Raw genomic sequence first — 22,156 nt, 5'->3', positions numbered from 1 at the left:
CTTTATGTCCATCGTTTATAAGACAAGTTATTGGAAAATAGTCTGCCTCCCTACTCCTCTTCCACTTGTTTCAAAATTTGGCCTTCTGCTGTCCCATATGACTATATTCCCCACCCCACCCCCACATGGTATTCCCCACCCCACCCCCTCGTGGTATCTAGGATATCATACTAGATACCACATCCCCATAGCAATAAAGATCCAAGCACAAGAATTACAATTGCAGCTGAAAATAATCAAACGCAGTTCACTCTTCTGGAACTTCATTGGGGCCACAATTTAGGTTTGTGGCCCAAAGGTCCATATTTTACCTCAGAGAAACCTGATCCCATGTCAGGAAGGCCTTTAAAAGTCAAAAACAGTACCTTGGATTTTACCCAGGTGTAAATTGGCAACCAATGCAGCACTTAGAATAGAGGTGAAATACGGACCTTCCTAGGGGCCCACATAACTCTCTGCCCAGTCACATTCCAAACCAGCTGAAGCTTCCAGATTTATTTGTTTCATATTTCTTAACAACCCATCCCCCTCAGATGCTTTTCAAGAGTAGCCCTATGTACAGCACATTAGAATAGTCCATTCTGGAGATAACCAGGGCATGAGTGACTGAAAGTAGGGCCTCACTGTCCAGGAAGGGGCCCAACTAGCACACAACAGGAAACTGTGCAAGGGCGCTCCTAGCTAAGACTGCTACTCCAACAAGAGTCCCAAGTCTAAAAGGGCTCCCCGATGGCACACCAGATCTGTCTGGAGCAGTGCCACTGCATCCAGTACCAAATATGGTAAAAAGAATCAGAGGTTCCCCCCTCCCCGCCCGCACCCCCGCAGAAAAAACGAAAAAACACCACCACTCTGTCATGCCAGGATTCAGTTGAAGCCATCAAAAATCCTACAACCTCCATGCACAGGGACAATACTTCAACCACATCCAGGGTGGATAAAAATCAATGATTTTTAAAAAAAAATTTTTTAAAAATCAGATTTTTTTGATTTAAATCGGATTTTTTTGATTTAAATCAGATTTTTTTGATTTTTATTGAATTTATTTTAATAAAAAACTTTTGAGGTAAAAATCTATCGTAAGATAGTTTTCTATTTAAGATACATAAATAATTTAGTTTATTCAGCATGAAATGGAGCTTAGTTATGTAGCACAAGGCTAGTATTCTGCAACACTGGGACTATCGGTGAGTCAACAGCGGGTCAAAGGAGTAGCAGAGATGACAGTTGCTCTTTAAAAATTATGATTTAAATCGAGTTGATTTAAATCATGATTTAAATCATGATTTAAATCGACTCAATTTAAATCAAATCCACCCTGACCACATCACATAATTTGTTACTTAGTCATTTTTGTGTTTCTCCTCACATCTATGATGTCTTTTTTACCAGTCTCTTTTTTTAGGTAGAAATTTAACCAATTTTTCTAAATTATCAGTCTTCTTTATAAAACTGCCCATATCTTCTTGCTTGTAAATTAACCCCTTAAAACATGTTACCATTACCTGTTTAAATTTTTCATTCTATATTCTCTAATACAGAAAATACAATTTCAGTTAAAACACTACGTTATGGATAACAAGTCTCGGGATATATTTCATAGATATTGTCTGTTTTTCCTGCTTCATTGCTACAATGAGGGGTCCTTGGTGCTCTTTGAGTTTAATTGTTTTCTTGCAGACATTTCATTACCCAAACTTGCTATAAATATTTCAGACACCAAATGACATACATAAGAATGTTTTATTTTAGTGTCCTATGGATTGCAAAGCAGTATAACTATTAGTATATATTAATCAATATTAGTATATTGTAGGATCAATCTGAATTGGTCACTGGAACCAGAGGTTTATTCTTTCCAACTTTTGGATGCGTGCTGGAGCCCGTCCTCAGGGAGCTTCTGTCTCTCTACATGTGTCTATATTCTGGAGAGAGAGAAGTTCCCCAGCATGAGTCCGAAAGTTTGGAAGAATAAACCTTTGGTCGGGGTGGCCGATTCAGATTGGAACTGCAATATTATAGCAATAGACTTCACAGCGCTTTACACCGGTTTACAGAGTCAGCATATTGCCCCCAACAATCTGGGTCCTCATTTTATCGGCTTTGGAAGGATGAAAGGCTGAGTCAACCTTGAGCTGGTGAGAATAGAACTACCAAACTGCTAGCAGTTGGCAGTTGGCAGTCAGCAGAAGCAGCCTGTGGTACTGTATTCTAACCGCTGCGCCACCACATTATCCTGGGACACATATATTTGCCTTCATTTGCAATATTAGCATATGACATAAATTGGGATACTCAAACTTACAAAAAAGGACTGAGCAGTTACTGTAGTAAGTTTACATAGAAACTTGTTATTTATAGTAACACTGTTATTCATATAATAACACTGTTATTCATAGGTTATTATGAACCCCCTCAAATATGTCCTAATTCATTATCTCAAGACAATTATTTACATAAAGCTTTTCCACTGAAGCCCATAAACTTAAACCATATATTGTAGCATAAGGTTCAGCAAAAGCATAACACGTCTTCTGTTTTACAATAACATTTAAATGGCTTCAGCTTGAAGTCTGCTTTTCTACATTTCTCCTATTTTTCACAGAAAGGCAGCTTAAATTTAACATATAGGATCCACCCTGGCTGGGTGCTGAAAGGAAAAAAAAACAAATTCTCCTCCCCTTTTACTTACACACACACAGAGAGAGAGAGAGAGAGAGAGAGAGAGAGAGAGAGAGAGAGAGAGAGAGAGAAGAAAAAGTCAACAAGTTGAGCTAAACATTAATCTTCAAATCCTTCTGTTAACCATCTGTTATTATATTTAGCCCATAGAAAGTCCACAAATGGTTTCCAGTCTCTTATAAAGCTGTCTAGTCCATTATCTCTAATCAAAGCAGTTAATTTCAAAATCCATTCTTCAACAGTCGGCATCTCTTTTTCTTTCCAGTGTTTGTCAAGTACAATCCTCACAGCCAATACCATGTGAAGGAATAGCCTCCCAAATTGTTTTTCAATTGACTTGTCCATCATACCTAAAAGAAAAGCTTCGAGTTTCATTAATATTTGTATCTTAAATATTTTTGGCATTGGCATTGTTATGTTTATCCAGTATATTTTCACATATATGAAAGACCATCACATATGATAAAATATGATAAAATGAACCTGGATTTTGACTACATTTCCAGGACTTATTTTAATTGAATGTTTCTAATAGCTAACATTGACAGTCATTATTTGATCAACCTCCTTTTGTGTGGCTCAATAGTGCATCCTAAAACTTCTGGTTTAGGATTCCCACTCTAACACAGAATAAAATGGAATTTAATTTCTTCCAAAGAGTGCCTTTTTCATGTAATCCCATTTATACACTGATATAAACACATGTGCATACATCTGCACTTTTAATCTTAATGCCAGGGTCATTATAAAGTTTAGCCACTAGATAATACAATTTGCTCAGATTTGCTCAGTAGAACCAGGAGATTAGGGATGGAGCATTTTCTTCATTTGGCAAAACAACAGTCAATCTCTCCAAACATTTGGCTTTTAGTTATCCTCTGTGTTTTTTTTTAATAAAATAAGGATTATGTTCAAAATGAAGAACAAAAAGGGCCTGTGGCCAATAATAATCCAGAAGCTCAGCTAATCTCTCTTTAACTATTGTTACCTAGTAAACTTTGAACATGTGCTGAAACAGAATAGCTCTGCTCTACATTTTGCATGAGAATTTTTCAAATGTTTGATATAACCACATGTCCCTCTAGTCATCTCCAAACGACTAATTATTCTTCAGCTTTCCTAGCTATTCTAAGCTGTTAAAATATAGATGTCTAGGCTAAACATGTTCAGCTGTTGGAGAAAAGGAGGGATATGATTGTGTTTTATGGTGGTTTGGCTCAAAATGAGCACTTCTGGGTTTTACTGAAATGTTTTCAAGATTTCCCCCCCTAATTTGGAGGTTCTCTTGGACTTGCATCTCTTGCTTGAGCAAGTTGCAGTTGTGACCAGGAAGACCTTTGCTGTGTTGTGCGCCAACTATTCCCTTCCTGGACTAACAGTCTCCCATGCCTTGGTAATGCACTGTGCATGGGGCTGCTCTTGAAGAGTACCTGGAAACTTCAATTGGTCCGAAATATAGTGGCTTGCAAAAATTCTTCTTTTATAAATCTTTATAAAGTTTATAAATTATATAAAGCTACAAGCTACCAGAAAAAAATAACATTAAAACTTGGCTTCCTTATGTTACCTTTATCTTATTAGTCTTACAGCAAAATCAGTGTAATGTTGTGTTGTTGGAAGCGGTTGATATTTTAAACTCGGTTGTAAAAGAAGAGCCTCAAATTGCTAGAGTCCCAGACGATTTGCTATGTTTATTCCCCACTTCCCTCCCACTGCAGACTAGAAGACTAAAAATAGTGTTCAAAGTTCTCTTTCAAAGATTTTTGTGTAGGCTGACCAGTCTTTAAGTTTGTATCCTGAGGTCTGTCATAATAAGTAAACTCAAACAGGAAGACTGTTGTTAACATGATACTGCTTCAGGGCTGCAGAATAAATCTTTTGGTTTGCTAAAAGAATATCCACTGCAGACTCTAGGGTAAATTTCATAATGTGTGCATGTTATTAAGTAACAGATTTATTCTTCAAATAAAATAACTATTCTGGGACAAGACCGATAGCATATTTCATGTGTCCCCCCCCCAAAAAACAACTACAAACTGCACATGATTTGTACCAGAGGAGCCTCCCTCCAACGAAGTAAGTTAACAGGTGAAATTTACTCCCATAGCAGTTGACAGTCAATTATACTGATGCAATTAGTGTTATAATTGCATCAGTAATATTGCAGTAGAACCAATTACGTGAAGGGCAGACAACTGTTTTTTTCTTTAAATGTGCACATGGACACACCTATGCATACATACTGTGTGTACAATTCTGATCACTTCAGCTCAGAAATTATATTGTAAACTGTCAGAAGTGGAGAAAAGAGTAATCAAAATGAATTAGGAGTGCTAAGGAAAAAAATCCAAATGCTTAAGCAATGTATTTCCCTTTCTTACCCCTGCCTCATTCTGGTTTAAATACTACATCAATTTAGCGGTTCTGTGGATCTGATGAAGTGACCTGTAGCCCTAAAATTAAAATAAAATTAAAAATTGCTCCCCTACCCTTTCATGATATCATTCTGCTCCTAGCCACCCAAAGGATGTGCCTCCAGGTTATGAAAGGAGGAAAGTTTTCTAGATCAAATTATTAAAAAAGGCATATTGTGCCCTGTGTTAACAGAATAGATAATCAGCTTCCAATGGATTTCAAAAAAGTGATAAATTAGGAATTTAGATTAAGACATAATTGGATGATCAATTTCCTAATTAATTTTGTTCATCCTTCCTGCTCATCTTATCCAGACTATAATTCTTTGATATGCTGATTAGAGACACACAACTCTGTAATCCTGTATTTTACACTGAAGGCCAACATTGTTTAGTTATTTCTGCTGATGAGCCCATTTATAAATGATAAATCAGAATTACTAGCAACTCGTATTATGTCTATGGAGATTCTCAGTCATCCAGGTCATGATTGTCCCAAAGGTGTTTTTTCAAGAGGCAACTGGACTTTCTGGTTTTTCTTGAAGATGTTTTGCTTCTCATCCAAGAAGCATCTTCAGCTCTCTTATTATGACATCTAAATGTGACCATTTTTGTTCTATTCAAGCTGCACTGATTCAGAAGGAAATATTTGCAATGAAAATAATTTTTTTTGAATTAGACAGTCGGGGCTCAGGACAAAGTTCCGCTTCAACATGGTTTGCGCCAGTAAATTATGCTACTGGTAAAAAGCAAATGGAAATGAGATTAAAATTATTTCAAATTTGCGAAAAAAAGAGAAAAGGATTAGAATTTAAAATGTTAAAGACAGTGACCAGTTTGCCAATTCTAGAACAAATAAATGAGTTGTAAGTAGGAGTCATATTTGGCCATTTTGGAGTCAAAGTTAACTTTATTTGCAAGTCTTCTTGCTTGGAGAGAAATAGTGTATCTAGCAGGTATCTCTTGTTTTATCTGTCCAGTATCAGAAAATAAATTGCTTTGCCTTCTCTTATTTCTCTTGTGCAGGAGAAAAATAGCTTGCCATATCCTCTAGTTGTTTACTTGTAATGCAGGTTACCATATTTTTCAGAGTATAAGACGCACCGGAATATAAGACGCACCTTTTTTGTTTTGTTTTTTTTTATAATAAGTTTTTTTTATTTTTTAGACAAACACACATACAAACATACAATGTATTTTCTTTGAACAGTGTATTTGGCCGGTTCACAAATTTAAACAGTGTTTAGTCATTTCAATTAAATTTACAATTTCTATATTTCCTTTTTGCCATATTTATTCCTCATCTATTTTTTTAAAAAACCAATATTACCCTTCATCGTCATCTCTAATCTTAACCAAATTCAATTTTTCCCTTCCATATTATACCCTTCCCATTGTCATCTATTTTTATATCCATCCTCACATTGGTTTATTATGTAATATTACAATTGTTTAATACAAATTGAACATTTTAATATAAATCAATTAGTTATATAACTATCTTTTTTCTGTATATTAATCAATATGAACATGAATATTCCAATTATTTCCATGCAATCCAATTTCTTACAAATCAATTAATTACATTTACCAATAATAATAAAAAACCAAATAATTTTTTCCATATATTCCTCCAAACCACAACTTAATCATTTCTGCTTTCAGCACAATATATAATTAATAGTATCTCAATTATTACAATTCCCTATTTAAATAGAGCTTTCCCCTTATGTTACTCATTTTCACATCTTAAACTCTCCCAATAACCCAAATAGTTTTGCCCATATAATCCTCCAAATCACAACTTAATCATTTCTATTCTAAGTGAGCGAGGGGCCAGTGGTCAGGTATGGGTTAACTGCTCTGATCTAGCCGGATCGAATATAATTAAAAATATTTCAATTGTTACAATTTCCCTAATTAAATTTAAAAATGTTCTAGCTGTTATCCAAGCTACAACTTAATCCTTTTTACTTTCACCACCATATACCATTAAAGGTATTTCAATTGTTACAGTTTATACTTATTCATATTTCTAAAAAAAAGAAAAACTTATAATTGTCTAGATTTCAAAAATACAAAGACAAATATTATTCATTTCATTTTTACAATCATGATTTCCCATTTATTTCTTACTACTATTCATATTTCAATTCTAAATATGTATAACATCTTTCTCTTTCATTTCTTTTTCTCCCTTCCCATTTTTATTTTTGCCTTTTTCTTCTTTTTTTCTTTTGTGTTTTAAAATCTTGAACTCTCCTCTTTTGCCCTAAATTTTCCATTGTTTGCACCTACCTTTTTTTGGTGAGGAAAAAGAAGAAAAAGAAATCTGCCTCTGCCTAATTTTGCAATGTTGCAGCAAACAGTCTGCTTTACTTTCATTTTCGTTTTCAGCATAGCTTGATTAGCACAAGGGGAAAAAAAATCTGCTCCAGCAATTTACCTCTTTGCAGCAAGCAGCAGAGCCCTGCGCAAAACAGCTGAGAGCAAATCAGCTGAGAGTCAGGAGGCTGATCCAATCAACTTGTGCTAATTAGGTTGTGCTGAAGCTGAAACGAGCTGTTTTTTCTTGCTGTTTGCTTTCAAGGAGGTAAATGCTGCAAGGCACAGGCCAAAAGGTGGGGGCCATTGGGTGGGCGGAGCTACATTCAGTGTATAAGACGCACCTAAATTTTCACCCTCTTTTAGAGGGGAAAAAGGTGCATCTTATACTCTGAAAAATACGGTAGTTCTCATGTAAGCACAGATTAATTCTGCAGATAGTCCTTGACCTGTGACTAGTTGCTCAGTGATCATTTGAAATTACAGTAGGCCATGAAAAAGTTATTTACAACACAGATTTGACGTCCAGCAACCACTCCCCCATGTCATGTGACTGCATTTTGGCGACTTGGCAATTGGTCCAGATTTGGGGCTGTTTGCAGCACCCCATGGTCATGTGACCATGATATATCATGTTTTTGCTGGAAATCGATGTTTACTTCCAATTTCCAGCGAAAAGTACCCCATAGCAAACAGTGGGTTTGCTTAATGACTGTTGAGTTTCCTTAACAACTGCCATAAAAAGGTTATAAAATTGGTGTGGTCACAAGATGACCCACTTAATGGTCACAACTTACAACTGAAATTGCAGGCTCAATTACAGTCATAAGTTATGGGAAATCTGTAGTCACCAAACTCTTCTCTTATCCCCACAGTTGATTTCAGTACATTATGTTGTCACTAAATATCGGCATTTTTGTTTCTCAAGTAAGGCTTTGTTTACCTCGGTGATGAACTCAGTGCAATTGTAACAGTCCAAGTTCACATACCTCTTGTCTGTACATATAAACTGGCCACAGTCTCATTTGACTTGTTGTACTTTTAACTGTGGTAAAATATTGTGCTCATAGCAGTGATAGGCCAAACTAACGTCTCAAAACGCAAAATAGCTTTAATAGATTTGATCACTATCCAATAAAAGTTTTGTTATATCCATTTTGAAACATACAAAAATCAAGGACAATCTCAAGTGGAGCTCAACTCCTAGTTACTGTATTTATGCTTGGAAATCTTATAGAAGTTGTTTGCTGCTGCATTGTTTACTCTTTAGCCAAGCAGCCCCCAATCTTTTGGGCACCGGGGACCAGTTCTGTGGAGAAAGGTTTTTTTCATAGACCAGAGGTTTTGCGTGCTGCCTGTATCCAGTGGGTGAGGCTTTTTTGTGCAGCCCCGTTGCTGATATGCCACGGACCGGTGCTGGTCTACAGACCCCGAGGGTCTGCTCTAGCCTACAACTCTGGGAGGTCCTGATTTTCTTATATCAAGTACTCATCAGAAAACACCTTTTTGGCTTCATAGGACACTGTGTCATCTAGGTGATGTCATCTGCTGAGCTTTGAAGTAAACACCCATCATTATAAATATTTTCCTTCTATCATTAGCAATGTGAAAATGTAAAGTGGGAAAGAAATTGAACTTTAAAACTAAACTTTGTGATTTACTATGCTGGTAAATAAATGGCCAAATTAAGTTATCTGAGGAGAATATCTCCATAGTAGATTAAGTCAGTTGTAAAGTTAGAGATGAGTACTGGATATATGAAATTGATCTGACTTTGGGGATTCAGTGAAATTGAAAATCGCTATACCATCTCTTTCATAAGATGTTGCGTAATATTATCTTGAAACAATTATTTATGAGATGATCAATGTAAGGTAACTTCTATATTATTAAATGAGCTTGTAATAATATTAAGAGAATATTCTCATGTATCAAAAATATTCAGAAGCTTTCAGATGTAGGTATGCACAACTCTGTTAGGCTTTCTTGAGCAACATCATATAAGATGCATATAATGGTCCTACATTTTAAGAGAACAATGTTCAGTAGTATTCCTTCCACCCCTCCCCAAAAAAAGTCAAGCCACTTGGAAACAAAGGGATCTTCCCCAAAAGTTCTCACGGCTATTATCTGTAAAGTTCATGATTTTCCACAACACAGACCAAGTTACAATGTTCCTTTTTGCTCCTGATGGTGTCTCTCTGCAATCCACAATTTCTGGTTATTTAACAAGTATCCATTCCGATCCTTTTTTTTTTTTTAATTTGATTTATATGCCACCCTTCTCTGGAGATTCAGGGTGGCTTACAATGCGTTAAGCAATAGCCTTCATACTTTTATATATTTATACAAAGTCAGCTTATTGCCCACACAAACTGGGTACTCAATTTACCTACCTTAGAAAGGATGGAATCAACCTTGAGCCTGGCAAGATTCGAACTTTAATCAATCTTGGGGTAATTTCTTTCATTTTTAACAATTTCCACATTATTTTCCAAATCGTTCTGTTCAAAAATCAATTTTCTATTCGGGTTCTTTTTTTGTCTCTTTAAAAATATGCTCCAATGTCCTCTTTTCTTCCCCCCATGCTTATTCGTTGCCATTTTCTTGCTAGGGGTCTTCAGGTTTTTTTTAAAAAATTCCCTTATTATGAGTTGGCTAACATTCACCCAGCTCCAAAAACTGTTCAATTCACCACTCCTGCTCCATGCTTAGTCCGGTTGCCCCAGCTTCGTGACAGCCGCAATGGCTGCCGCCCCCGCCGCCAAGTCATAGAGAGCTACCTCTGACCATCGAGGAACTTGCCTGTTCCTCTTGGTCTTCCGAGGTGCCTCTCCTTCATCCCCGTCCCTAAAGGACGGTTCCAGTCCGAAGACCCCCTGGCAGCGGTTTGTCAGACCGGGTTTTTGCGGAGCTCATCAGAGCCCGCAAATTCCCTGACTATCTCGCCGTGGCGCTTCCGGTCGAATCCCTGCTGCTGTCTTGACATACCATGACATATGGATAAGTTTCAAACTAAACTCAAGCACGCTTTTCGAATAAAATATCCAGGTGGATAAAGACAATTTCACAGATCTGAGTCCAGTCTAGGGAAACAGAGTTATGAGAAAGACTGCAGCCTTCAAGTCTGGCACTATTAAGTGGCTTCAATGCTAACTTTCCATTCCATTTTCCTATTGAACAAATGTCAAGGGCTTTTTCACCTGTAGAGCTGGGGATACATTTTTGTTTCTGTGTTACATTCTTTCCCATTAGTGTTTGTTCTTAAAAATGATTTAACATTCCCAGTTCAAATAACATTTTAATGCTTGTTGTTAGTTGTGAAGTCATGTCCGACCCATTGTGACCCTATGGGCAACTTTCTTCCAGGCCTTCCTGTTCTCTACCATCTCCCGGAGACCATTTAAGCTCCTGCCGACTGCTTCAGTGACTCCATCCAGCCACCTCATTCTCTGTCGTCCCCTTCTTCTTTTGCTCTCAATCGTTCCCAGCATTAGGCTCTTCTCCAGTGAGTCCTTCCTTCTTATTAAGTGGCCAAAGTATTTCAGTTTCATCTTCAGAATCTGGCCTTCTAAAGAGCAGTCAGGGTTGATCTCCTCTGGGACTGACTGGTTTGATCGCTCTGCAGTCCAGTGGACTTGCAGGAGTCTTCTCCAGCACCATAGTTCAAAGGCCTCAATTCTTTGGTTCTCAGCCTTTCTTATGATCCAACTTTCACAGCCATACATTGCAACTGGGAAAACCATAGCCTTAACTATACACACTTTTGTTGGCAGGGTGATGTCTCTGCTTTTCAGTATGCTATCTAGATTTGCCATAGCTTTCCTGCCCAGGAGCAAGCGTCTTTTAATTTCTTGGCTATAGTTTCCATCTGCGGTGATCTTGGAGCCCTGGAAAATAAAATCTGTCACTACCTCAATTTCTTCCCCATCTATTTGCCAGGAATTGAGAGGGCCGGGTGCCATGATCCTAGTTTTCTTAATGTTGAGTTTCAAGCCATCTTTTGCATTCTCCTCCTTCACCTGCATCAAGAGGTTCTTTAGTTCCTCTTCACTTTCTGCCATTTTAATGCTACTGTAGCACAAATGTTACTACCATTCTCATATACAAGGTTAATACAACATTGTGAAGCAACTGTATCATGGAATCAGTTAGGGGTTGTTTTTATGGACAGAAAATAGTCAAGTTACAGTTTCATGTTTTCCAGAAAGATTAAGGTTACTTTTCATATTTGCTCCTGAATTTTCCAGTTTTGGTAGCTAAAACAGGGATTTTGAAAAACAGTCTTTTCATTAGAATTAACCAATCGGTATGGCATCGATTGCATAATTTGGGATTGCATAATATGAAATTACATAATATTACTTAGAATAATGTTCTTGGGGGTTGTTTTTTTTGTTTGTGTGTGGGCCTTGCTATTCAGTTCTGACATGTTAAGACAGTTGTTTGCAGACTTTGAAAGGCCAGAAGCCGTAATCTGGGTATTGATTATTAATTTAAGCTTAGAGGAAAGGAGGAATTGCTGTCATAAAATATAAAATAGAGGCGAAGGGCGGCATATAAATCAAATCAAATAAAATAAAAAAAACCCTCAGTGTCAGATTTCTTCCTTTACTTGTTCTCCTCCCACACTTCCCTAAATCTTTTCCTGAGTATCCCCCAGTTCTGAAAAGCACTAGAGAAATAGACATTCTTGGAAAGAGAGAGATTCAATATTGCTTACTGACTGTGCATAACCTAATCATTACAAGTGTTCTCTCAAAGGAGTTGATCTTAACAATTATGAACTAATAAACCTATAAAACCTTGGTAAGAGCCTTGGTAGTACAGGGGTTTAAGGCACCCTGTTATTAAGCTGGTTATTAAGACCAGCTGCCTGCAATTACTGCAGGGTTCGAATCTCGCCAAGGCTCAAGGTTGACTCAGCCTTCCATCCTTTCTAAGGTAGGTGAAATGAGGACCCAGTTTGTGGGGGCAATAAGCTGACTTTGTATAAATATACAAAAGGATGAAGGCTATTGCTGAGCACATTGTAAGCCACCCTGAGTCTTCGGAGAAGGGCGGCATATAAATCAAATTAAAAAATAAATAAATAAAAATAATAATAAAAAAAAAAACTTCAGTGTTCCAAGTTCCATTTTTTAGCAGGCCTTTAAAGTTTATTGATTTTATTATTCATCCTGAGTTTAACTGATTGGATTTTGTATTTTGCTTTTTATATTTTGCAGAGTTTTTTGGAGGCTATGTAAGAAAAGTTTTTCCTATTAATTTAAACTGTTTTAATTGCTGAGTGTGTGAGAAAAATGTATAGTTCAGGAGTGTCCAATCTTGGCAAGTTTAAGACTTGTGGACTTCAGCTCCTAGAATTCCCCAGCCAGCCTCCTATTACTCTTCTCAGACACCATCTTTGCCCCTATCACTCCCATGATTGTATTAATTACAGCATACCCAACTAATTTTCCCTCTAACTTCTTCCCAGTGCCTGTTTTACCATTAGCTGCCTTTTGGGAGGGCTTGAATTTAAGCACAGTAAACGCAGCCATCAATAAGGTCACTAGGAAGTGAGCATGTATTGAAGGAAACTGCTGATTCTCCCAAAAAATAAGGTTAATGCCTATTTGCCCTACATAGTTTTTTTAAAAAGGGCAAATGGAAAACATTTATTATTTTTATTTTACCTAGATACATTTTTTTAAAAAAAGGGGGGGAATCCCACAAAATAGTAAAAAACCCATCACAAATACATTACATTACAGTTTTAAACATATGCTGCTTGCCAGCCTGTAGACTCAGACATGCAAAACACATTCCCATGTTCTTTGTCACGTACTGTTGGTTATCTTACTTTCTCCCTCTGCTGGTGATACTGAAAGCTTAGGCAGAACTCCAGATATATCTGTGAAGGTGATGAATTGTGCAGGGTTTGTTTTTCTCTCTAGTCTCTGAGTAACAGATGGAATTTCCAAGAAGTTGGGGCTTTCTAGAAATATTCTAGGTTTCTTTGCTCCAGAACTACCGGTATGTTATTTCTAGCCAGGAATTGTACTGTTCCTAATTTCTGTTTGCTGTATTAAGTTTCATATTCTCCATCTCCCTGAATAAAATATAAAACTAAATGTTTAATATCAACCTTCACGCATATTTCAGCTGATCCTCGAAGATGCAATATTTTCTTTAGAATTTTCTTGAGATCTGTAGTGTTTTGAATTCTTTGTAATCTATAATAATTGAGGTAGCAAATTATGCATTTGTAACAGACCAGTGCCATGTTGTGATCGGTCTAGAGCGATGGATCTGCTTTGGGATTTTTCTTTTTTTAAATAAGTTGTCAGTGTTGAATATAATTGATGTTCAGCGCTGAATATTTGAGTTTTAATGTTTAAAATTGCAGTAAAATATATTAATGTTAAAATGGTTAGTTATATATTAGCCTTTTAAAAAAAATATATAAAATTGATTTTGTTTGTTTCCAGTAAGATTAGATTATCTACCAAATGGAAGAATGAAGAACTAAATTCTCTGGTGACTCTATGCTGTATAGTTAGGCGGTAGCATTTTTGAGATCATCTTGGTGTTTGCATTTTAATAGTCAGAAAGCCAGATGGTCTGTAACACTCTTGAATTGGGCAGATGCCAATGAGATGCTCATTGTAATATGGTAGCAGTAGGATCTACTAAGCAGTAGGATCTCCTGCCAAAGCAGGAGGTGGAAGCAGGGCATGATCATTCAGAAAAGCTTCCGGGAAAGGAAGCTTGGTACTTCTAGGCTTTCATCATGCAGAACATTCTGCTTAACTTTTAAACACATTAAAATTTGGTTTTATGACTTGATATAGGTAGTCCTAGGCTTACCATAGAGCCTGCCCATTATGATCACAAGTGGGTAGTAATCATTGAGATAATCTAGTTTAACAACTCTCCTCCCACTGTCCCTGCTGTGGTGGTTAAACGTTCTCTACTTTTAGATACATTCCTTATTAAAATGCTGCTAAAAATGACAATTCCCACTTTTTGTGGATTTTTGCAGTTCCTGGAAAGAAGGACTAGTTTTTGCTGTGAAAATACTGTAGAATGACACATTGTGATACATCTGTGCTTCGTGAGTAATAATTATGAGAAAATATAATCTGTAATCTGTGCTCCATTTTACTTTGTGACATTGCCTGTCTCCTTGGTTTCCAGATGGCTTAGGATCAAGAGAAACAAAATGTAAATGGATGGACATCGGGAAAATCTGATGTAAGCTTCTTTAATTAGGACCCTTTCTGCATTTAGAGGAGACTCTTAATGTCCCAAAGTCAAGCCAGTAAGTGTTGCTTAAATTAATTTCTCATAACCTTCTTCAGAAGATATATAACAATATATATAACAATATTTTGTCTTTAGATGTTCTTTTCTTCGTCTAAACATGAGAATTTTATCTTGCCAGTAGGTGTTCTGAAACAGGGGTCTCCAACCTTGGCAACTTTAAGACTGGTGGACTTCAACTTCCAGAATTCCTTAGCCAGCTTTGCGAAAACACTCGTTAGGTGGAGAAATGAGAGGGAACACATCAAATTGCAAAATTCTGAAATATAATAGATCTTTTGAAGTTGTCTTGTCCATCCCTATATGAATGAATGGTTAGACAAGGTTTAAGCATCCTTTTCGCTGCTACTCAGATGTACTTCACGTACATTAAGCCATGATTTACTTAATCATAGTTTGTTGTACAAGCCCCACTTAGTAAAGTTCGCCCATGCTGCGAAGACCTAATGATATGCATTTTAGGGGCTATGTATATACAATATGCTATGTATATACAATATGCTAAGTAAAACCCAAAATATATGATGCCAGGTTCTTGTTTTTAGCTTTCACCTTACAATCCATTCTCCATTTTATTTGAAGTTTGAACCTACTACAGGCTGAAAGGAAATGGTTTAGTACTTTGTTTTGTTAATACTTGACTTTGAAATGGATCCTTGCTTTTCCAAGATATTCAGTCAAAAGATCACCCTCTAGTCCTACAGTTTCTATACATTATTTTGTGAATTGATTCTATTTTTCCTTTGCTTTTAATCAGATTCTCTGATATTTTGAAAAGACACACATTTTCTTGTTGGGAAGTCACAAATCCATATAAATGCAGGTATGTTCTTTATACTAAAAATTACTTCTGAAGCAGTAATTAATACAAAAAGTGTAAAACTGTATCTTTGCATTTGACTATTGTATTGTTATTTCTCTCTATCTGTCAAATTGTTCTTACATTTTTGTATTCTGTGTGTTTATCTTTGGCTGTTCACTGCCCTGAGTCTTTTGGGAGAAGGGCGGTACATAAATTTAAATAAATAAATAAATAAATAAATAAATAAATAAATAAAGAAAGAAAGAAAGAAAGAAAGAAAGAAAGAAAGAAAGAAAGAAAGGAATGTAACCTTTTACATACCATCTGTGTACCATATTATAGGACATCTACATTACATAGTAAGTGGCAACCAGAATTAGGATGTGAAACAGTAAAAACAGAAGAGAATCTGGTACTTTTTAAAATCAAGATAACGAAATAGATGTTTATCTCTTTAACAGAATCCTTATACATCATAGATCATAACACACATACGTAGCCTTCTGCCAATGTCCCATGTTCTTGAATTGCTCATAGACTTTATCTCTCAGGTTTTACTACAATGATCTAAATTACTTTGCAGGGTTTTGTTTTTCACACTGTTGAAAACACTGTTACAGTGTTTAAGACAGTGATACTAAATTAATTGCAGAAGTTGGATAATAAACACTGATAGGCTATGCTGAATATCCTGAACAGATCCAGTTGACATCATTTTGTTGTAAAATAAGGATAAGAATTAATTTTACTCTTAGTTTATTGCTTTCTGGTGTGTGTTTTTACTGTTGAATTTATGTCATAATCCATTTGCTAATTCTGTAAGATGCCTCAAGAAATGAAATGTTAATGGAAAGTATTCGATAGTTTGTCTACTTTGTTGTGATAGTTTTCTTTTCTGTGTATGTAGTATATGTATGTAAAAGAAGACTGTAAAGCGATGGCTTTCTGTGCAAAAATGAGAAGTTCAAAGAAAAATGAACTCAAGGCAGAAGTTCAGGAGCAAATGCTGGAACTAGTGTTCTACCTACAAGAAAAGCCTTCCCTTCCTTATACAAGCGGCAAGTACACAGCAGAAGAACTTTGCATTGAAGCGGCAAAAAAATGCTGTGAGTTTCAGCAGTATCGTTTATTATTTAGCTTGTTTAAATAAAAGTTTAGTTTTATTAAATAAAAATAAAACAATAATGATTTTTAAAGGGAATTTAAAGGGAGTTAATGAATTTCCTGTGACTTCTAATTATATCTAATTATCACGTTATTTATCATTGTCATGCTGTACTATACTTTTGCACCAGATTGTGTTGAAAAGATAACATTAGAATACAGGTAGTCCTTGATTTACAAGCACAGTTGGGACTGCAAGTTCCATCTCTAAGTAATATAGTTGTTAAATGAGTCAATCACCACAGCTGTTAAGTGAAACATACTCTTGTAAAATGAATTCAGTATCCCCCATTGACTGGTGATTGGAAGTCAGCTAGAAAGGTTGCAGAGGACAGTCATGTGACCCTGGGATTTACAACCATTGTAAATACATGCGGGTTACCAAACATCTGAATTTTGGTCACTTGACAGCAGGGATGCTGCATCGTTGCAAATGTGAGGACTAATTGTAAGTCAGTTTTTTTCAGTGCCGTCATAACTTTGAACAGTCGCTAAATGAATGGTTTTAAGTTGAGGACCACTTGTAAAATATATTAAAATAGCCCTTAAAAATTAAATTGCCTCCAGTATCAGAGCCAAATCCCAAAACAAAAAGCCTAAGCAGGGCCAGGTTAGTAGCTGAATGGGATACTGCCATGAAATCACACAACTAGATGAAGAAGTCAACAGAACATCATGGAAGAAAATAGTAGAAGCCATACCCTTAATTAGTAAAGAAGACAGCAAGGAGCACTGCTAATGGATTGCAAATATGACCTTGCCCTGTGAATTCTGCTACTGACAGGAACCATGTTACCTTTGTTTCTGACTCAGTTTGTCACTGTGTCTTTTCTTGTGGACTTAAATCTTTGCAATAGCTGTCTCCGTTTGAGGGTATCAAGTCAGAGCTTTTCACGCAAGGCTTTCATGGAGTGTTGTGTGTGTAGAATTATGAAAAACGTCCCATAGGATAATCTTTGAAAAAGTGCCCCAAAGCACACATGTGAATTACAGACAAGGCAAAGAATGTGTGTAAATTACTAGTTTCAGAATTTAGAATGCTACATCTACTATCTTAGCAGTCTTAACTTTGACCCAAACATCTTTACTGTAACATGACATCATTGTTTTACAGAAACAAGATGACTCTCTTTAAGATACATACTTCCTGCTAGTAGCTACTCTGTTTTAATATTTCACATGCCTTTTTGGTCTAGATATGCTACTAGATATATCTATTTTCCTTCCTTACTGTAATTACAGTTTCAATTAATGTGTTTATCACTGCTTTTCTGTGAACTTTATCCACTAATGTGGTCCCATCTCTCCAGTAGATTCTCTCTTTCTTTTTGCTTATGGTTCATGGATAGAACAAAAATCACTTGAATGGACTTCAAGAATTCATATACTTATTCTGAGTAACTTTTTATTATAAACTGCAGTGAACGTTTCAAAAGCCCATATATTATTCATACTAATTGAGTTTAAAGGCTGTGTGTAGCACAGTAGCCAATCATGCAAGCATATAAGGCAATTGCTTCCAAATTATTTAAAAACTTTAAAGTACGGTAGAAGTCATGCCGCTGTGAAAAATCACCCCTTTTTATTCCTTGCTAGTATATACAGATTGCAGTCTGACTATATTTAACTGAAAATTATACATTAGTTTTCCAGTTTTTAAAAGTGATTTAAGATCTTAAGTCAATCTTCAATGCAATAAATTGTGAATACATTTTGGTTAATTTGAAGCAGGATTTTCTCAGTTTGTCCTTAGAACCAAAGAAGATACTATTTCTCTCTATGTTTAATTGAGAGGAGAAACTCTGGAAAAATGCCCAGAATCCACCCTGAATCTTGCTTTAGAAATGTTTGGAAACAGTCCTTAGCTTCTCGATATTAGTTTTTCTAGATTTGTTTGTGTATGTATGTGCGCTGTGGACTGTTGCCAAACTGCACTACTGAGTGTAAATCACATGCAAAACCTGTTGTGTTGCTTTTTGCAAATGCACATTTATTGAAGCAGAAGTGCAATAATCAATGGATGGGAGAGAAAATAAATATATTTTAAGAACTCATTGCCCCACCCAAAATGCTTAAAGTTATTATATTCCAGGTATTTTTTCCTCTTATCTATTTTTTTCCAATAGTGCATTATATTAGCCATTGAGGGAAGGAATTATTTTTTTATGTCACAAGCTCCACCAATGTTTGCCTTTCCTTTCCTGCTATATATCAGTTGGTGGCTCCTTTGTGTTTACTATGCCAATTGCCTTTTTCTTCCTCCAGTTCCTTCTAACCTTTGCCCCACGTTTCTTACAACAAAATCTTCAGTTAACCCTTTACTTGCTGTAATAGACACATGCAAATAAGCTATCATTTACAAAGTTATACAATAAAGATAGCTAAAACGGTGATTCTGCTTTATAGTCTCATTGAATAAAGGCAAACAATAACAGCTATAATCCTTATTGAACATTTTTATATTAAAAAGTAGCTACTGTGTAATTGAAAGCACAAAGTAATTTAACAGTAAATAATATAATTTTATATCGTGTTTATTCATTGAACTATTTTTTTCTTTTTTTCTTTCTTTTACCAGCTATTTCTCCTCTGTGCCACAATTTATTTGCCCTGTTTGATGAAAGTAGAAAGATCTGGTATGCACCAAATCACATCTTCTACGTTGATGAGAAAACATCACTCCGTGTTCATTATCGCATGAGGTAACTATGACAGTCTCAAATACAATTGGTGCAATAGTAACTTTGTGGCCTGCTTTAGCATGAGGCATTTAATTCCCTTGCTTTTAAAATACTTCACCTTGTTTCCAAGAAACCACAGCTAAAATGCATTTCATATTAGAGCAGTTTTGAAAGATTGCAGTTTTGCTCTTCATGACACAGATTAGAGAAAAGCAGGTCTAAATTGAATAAACTCCCCAATTCTTTCTACCGTCCCATCCCATCCAACCAGAGGGCATGCTCAATGGTAGGAAGTACTTGGCTGGTGGGGCCCAGGAGGGAAGCCATTTCAGATATGGCGCCTCAGAAATATCATCCCTCCAGAATTAGACTGGCCATGTCCCCCATTGGCCTTCCATAGACGTGGCTCTGTGCTCAAGTTTGGGGTTCCAGATGTGTGACAGAGATTGCTGCTTGGTTGTGTTGAATGTTTAATTGTGGCTTTTACAGTTTTTTTTTTTTTCCTGGCTGCTCTGGGTTTTATGTTTTCTGTGTGGTTTTTTAATTGTTTTAAATACAGAGGCATGTATTTGTCATAAGCAGCCAGATAAGTCTACTAAATAATTACATATAAATAAATGAAATGAGTGAGTTAAATTGATTTGGTACAGACATAATTTGGTACATAAGCTAAGCTTATGACTGATGTTTTATAATCACTATATAGGAGAATATGAAGGGGATTTTTGAAATGTTAAGAAGGTCTCTTAAAGCATCTTCAAATACTGAATGTATTTTTGGTGGGATGTAGGCCATGGGATGTTGACTCACAGGTAGTCTCCAGATTAGAGATTTTAGCTTGCATAAAGTAGCATAAAAGAGAGTGTTGCAAAAATAAAATGAATGTGAGAACTATGTATGATGTATTTAGTAAGAAAAAGATATTGGCAAAGAATATCATCAAAAAGAGCAAGGAACAATTAAGATTAAATAAGTTACAGAAAGCATGAGGGCATTAGCCCCTTTACTTAATTTCTTTCTGGCATTCTGTTGGGTTATAAAGAATAAAAGAGAAAATGCAGAGCGAGTTTGATGGGAAGTTGGTGAAGAGGGTTAAACCAAGAGCCTCTAGTAGACTAAATGGAATTTAAAATGGAAGTAATTAAATGACTCAAATGAAACTGAATTCAAGAAAAGCTGGAAGGAATATTTCACAATTTGTACGGACTGACATTGGTACAGTATGTTGGAAAAGTGGAATTGAAACAAACACTGTAATTTATAGTAAATTACAAGAAGAAAAAAAAGACAAAAAAATAAGTGGTTTGAGAATGTTGAAAACCATTAAGACTATCAGTATAGATGGAGCAACTGAAGACCCACAGCAAGAGGCGAGAAATTTATAGAACAAAAGGCAATGTATGAAGTAGTATATAGACATGAGAGAAGATGACTTTTAAGAACAAAAAGATATGGAGAAATATAGGGAATGGTGTTGGTATATACACTATTCTTTCCTTTCTCATGTCCTTATTTTCTTTGTTTAATATTTCTTACTCCCTTTATTCTGCATAATGCTGCTTATCCCAAAAGTAAATAATATGATTGCTATGCATGTATGTGCATTCACATCCCTCTCATTATGCTGCAGTTGCTCTGTTTAACTCCATGCAGAAAGAACCACTTATTTATTTAAATAAGCATTTATTATTTTCTTAATAACATTTTATTGCATTTGTAGAAATATTGTTCCAGTAAAAGGTATGAGGACTTCCTGAATAATCTGTACTTAATATTCTGAGCCAAACTCAGATATGCTATACTGGCTATTAAATAAACTGCCCTTGACAAAAAAAAAATAAAAATAAGCAATTTGAGTTTCAGTAAATATCTACAGCAAGTGAACCATATAATGATTGGATCAATTAGTCATTTGGGCTCATAAATATTTAGTCAAGTATAGATTTATGAAAGGAAAAAGTACATATATTTAAGACTTTAAAGGCTATATAGAATCCTGAGTTGAGATTTTATTATAATATAATTTAGGGGATCTGCTCAGGAAGCTCCCCAAATAAGTCATTTATAAAAACATTTGGACAACTGGGATCCCATACATCAGGCAGGAAGATTAACTGAAGAATACCTTGTCACTGTTTTCAATTTGATTCAGTATCAAGTTATGCCCACTGATAGGTGATAGATGGTCTAAGTCAGTGATGGCTAACTTTTTCCAGACCGAGTGCCCAAAGCATGCACGAATGTGCCCATGTGTGCCTGAACCCCCCAAATGCAGTGCGCGCATGGTCCCCACACATGTTCCCCACCCCTATGCATGTGTGTATGCCCCATTCACATGCCCTGCACATGCACGTGCAGCCCTCCGCCTGTGCCCCCCCTGTGCATGTGCGTGCAGCCTCTGCACGCCCCTGCCCCCTGCACATTTGCGCACAGCCCCCCTTCATGTGCCCCACCCCTTGCACATCGCAGCAGAGACCTGATGACCAGCTGGCCAGGGGGAGGTGTGTGCTCATGTGCGGCAAAGCTGAACTGGGGCGACGGCTTGCGTGCCCACAGAGAGGCGCTGCGTGTCACAGCTTCGCCATCACGGGTCTAGGCATTTGAAAGCAATAGGTATCAGTAGAAATTCTTTCTCCAGTAGTACATCATCAATGAAATCCTAATTTTTTCAGTACCTGGAAAGAAATCTGATAAGAAATGGTACTTTAGTACAAAATTTTAAAACTTTCAAATCCCATTGAACTTGAAAGATTAAATATGTGCTGAACAAGGTATGTTTT

At 36.3% G+C, this 22,156-nt stretch overlaps 1 protein-coding gene across 2 annotated transcripts in view; it reads left to right on the top strand.

The window, feature by feature from the left end:
- The window catches only part of JAK1 (Janus kinase 1), a 52,379-nt gene that overhangs the window by 5,440 nt on the left and 24,783 nt on the right, over positions 1-22,156 (top strand). The window contains exons 1-5 of one of the 2 annotated variants that reach the window (XM_034433288.3): positions 14,448-14,520; positions 14,604-14,727; positions 15,487-15,552; positions 16,439-16,637; positions 19,274-19,397. In XM_034433288.3, coding sequence (XP_034289179.1) covers positions 15,547-15,552; positions 16,439-16,637; positions 19,274-19,397 — 329 coding nt within the window. In that variant the 5' untranslated portion in view covers positions 14,448-14,520; positions 14,604-14,727; positions 15,487-15,546. Of the gene's footprint in view, positions 1-14,447; positions 14,521-14,603; positions 14,728-15,486; positions 15,553-16,438; positions 16,638-19,273; positions 19,398-22,156 lie in introns of those variants that run through there. The other variant, XM_034433287.3, reaches the window with a different exon arrangement.

This window comes from Pantherophis guttatus, chromosome 3 (genome assembly GCF_059756535.1).
Source record: "Pantherophis guttatus breed Tessera chromosome 3, ASM5975653v1, whole genome shotgun sequence".
Taxonomy (NCBI): Eukaryota; Metazoa; Chordata; class Lepidosauria; order Squamata; family Colubridae; genus Pantherophis; species Pantherophis guttatus.
The sequence above is the reverse complement of the archived record's forward strand: the minus strand, read 5'-3'. Positions and strand labels throughout refer to the sequence as shown.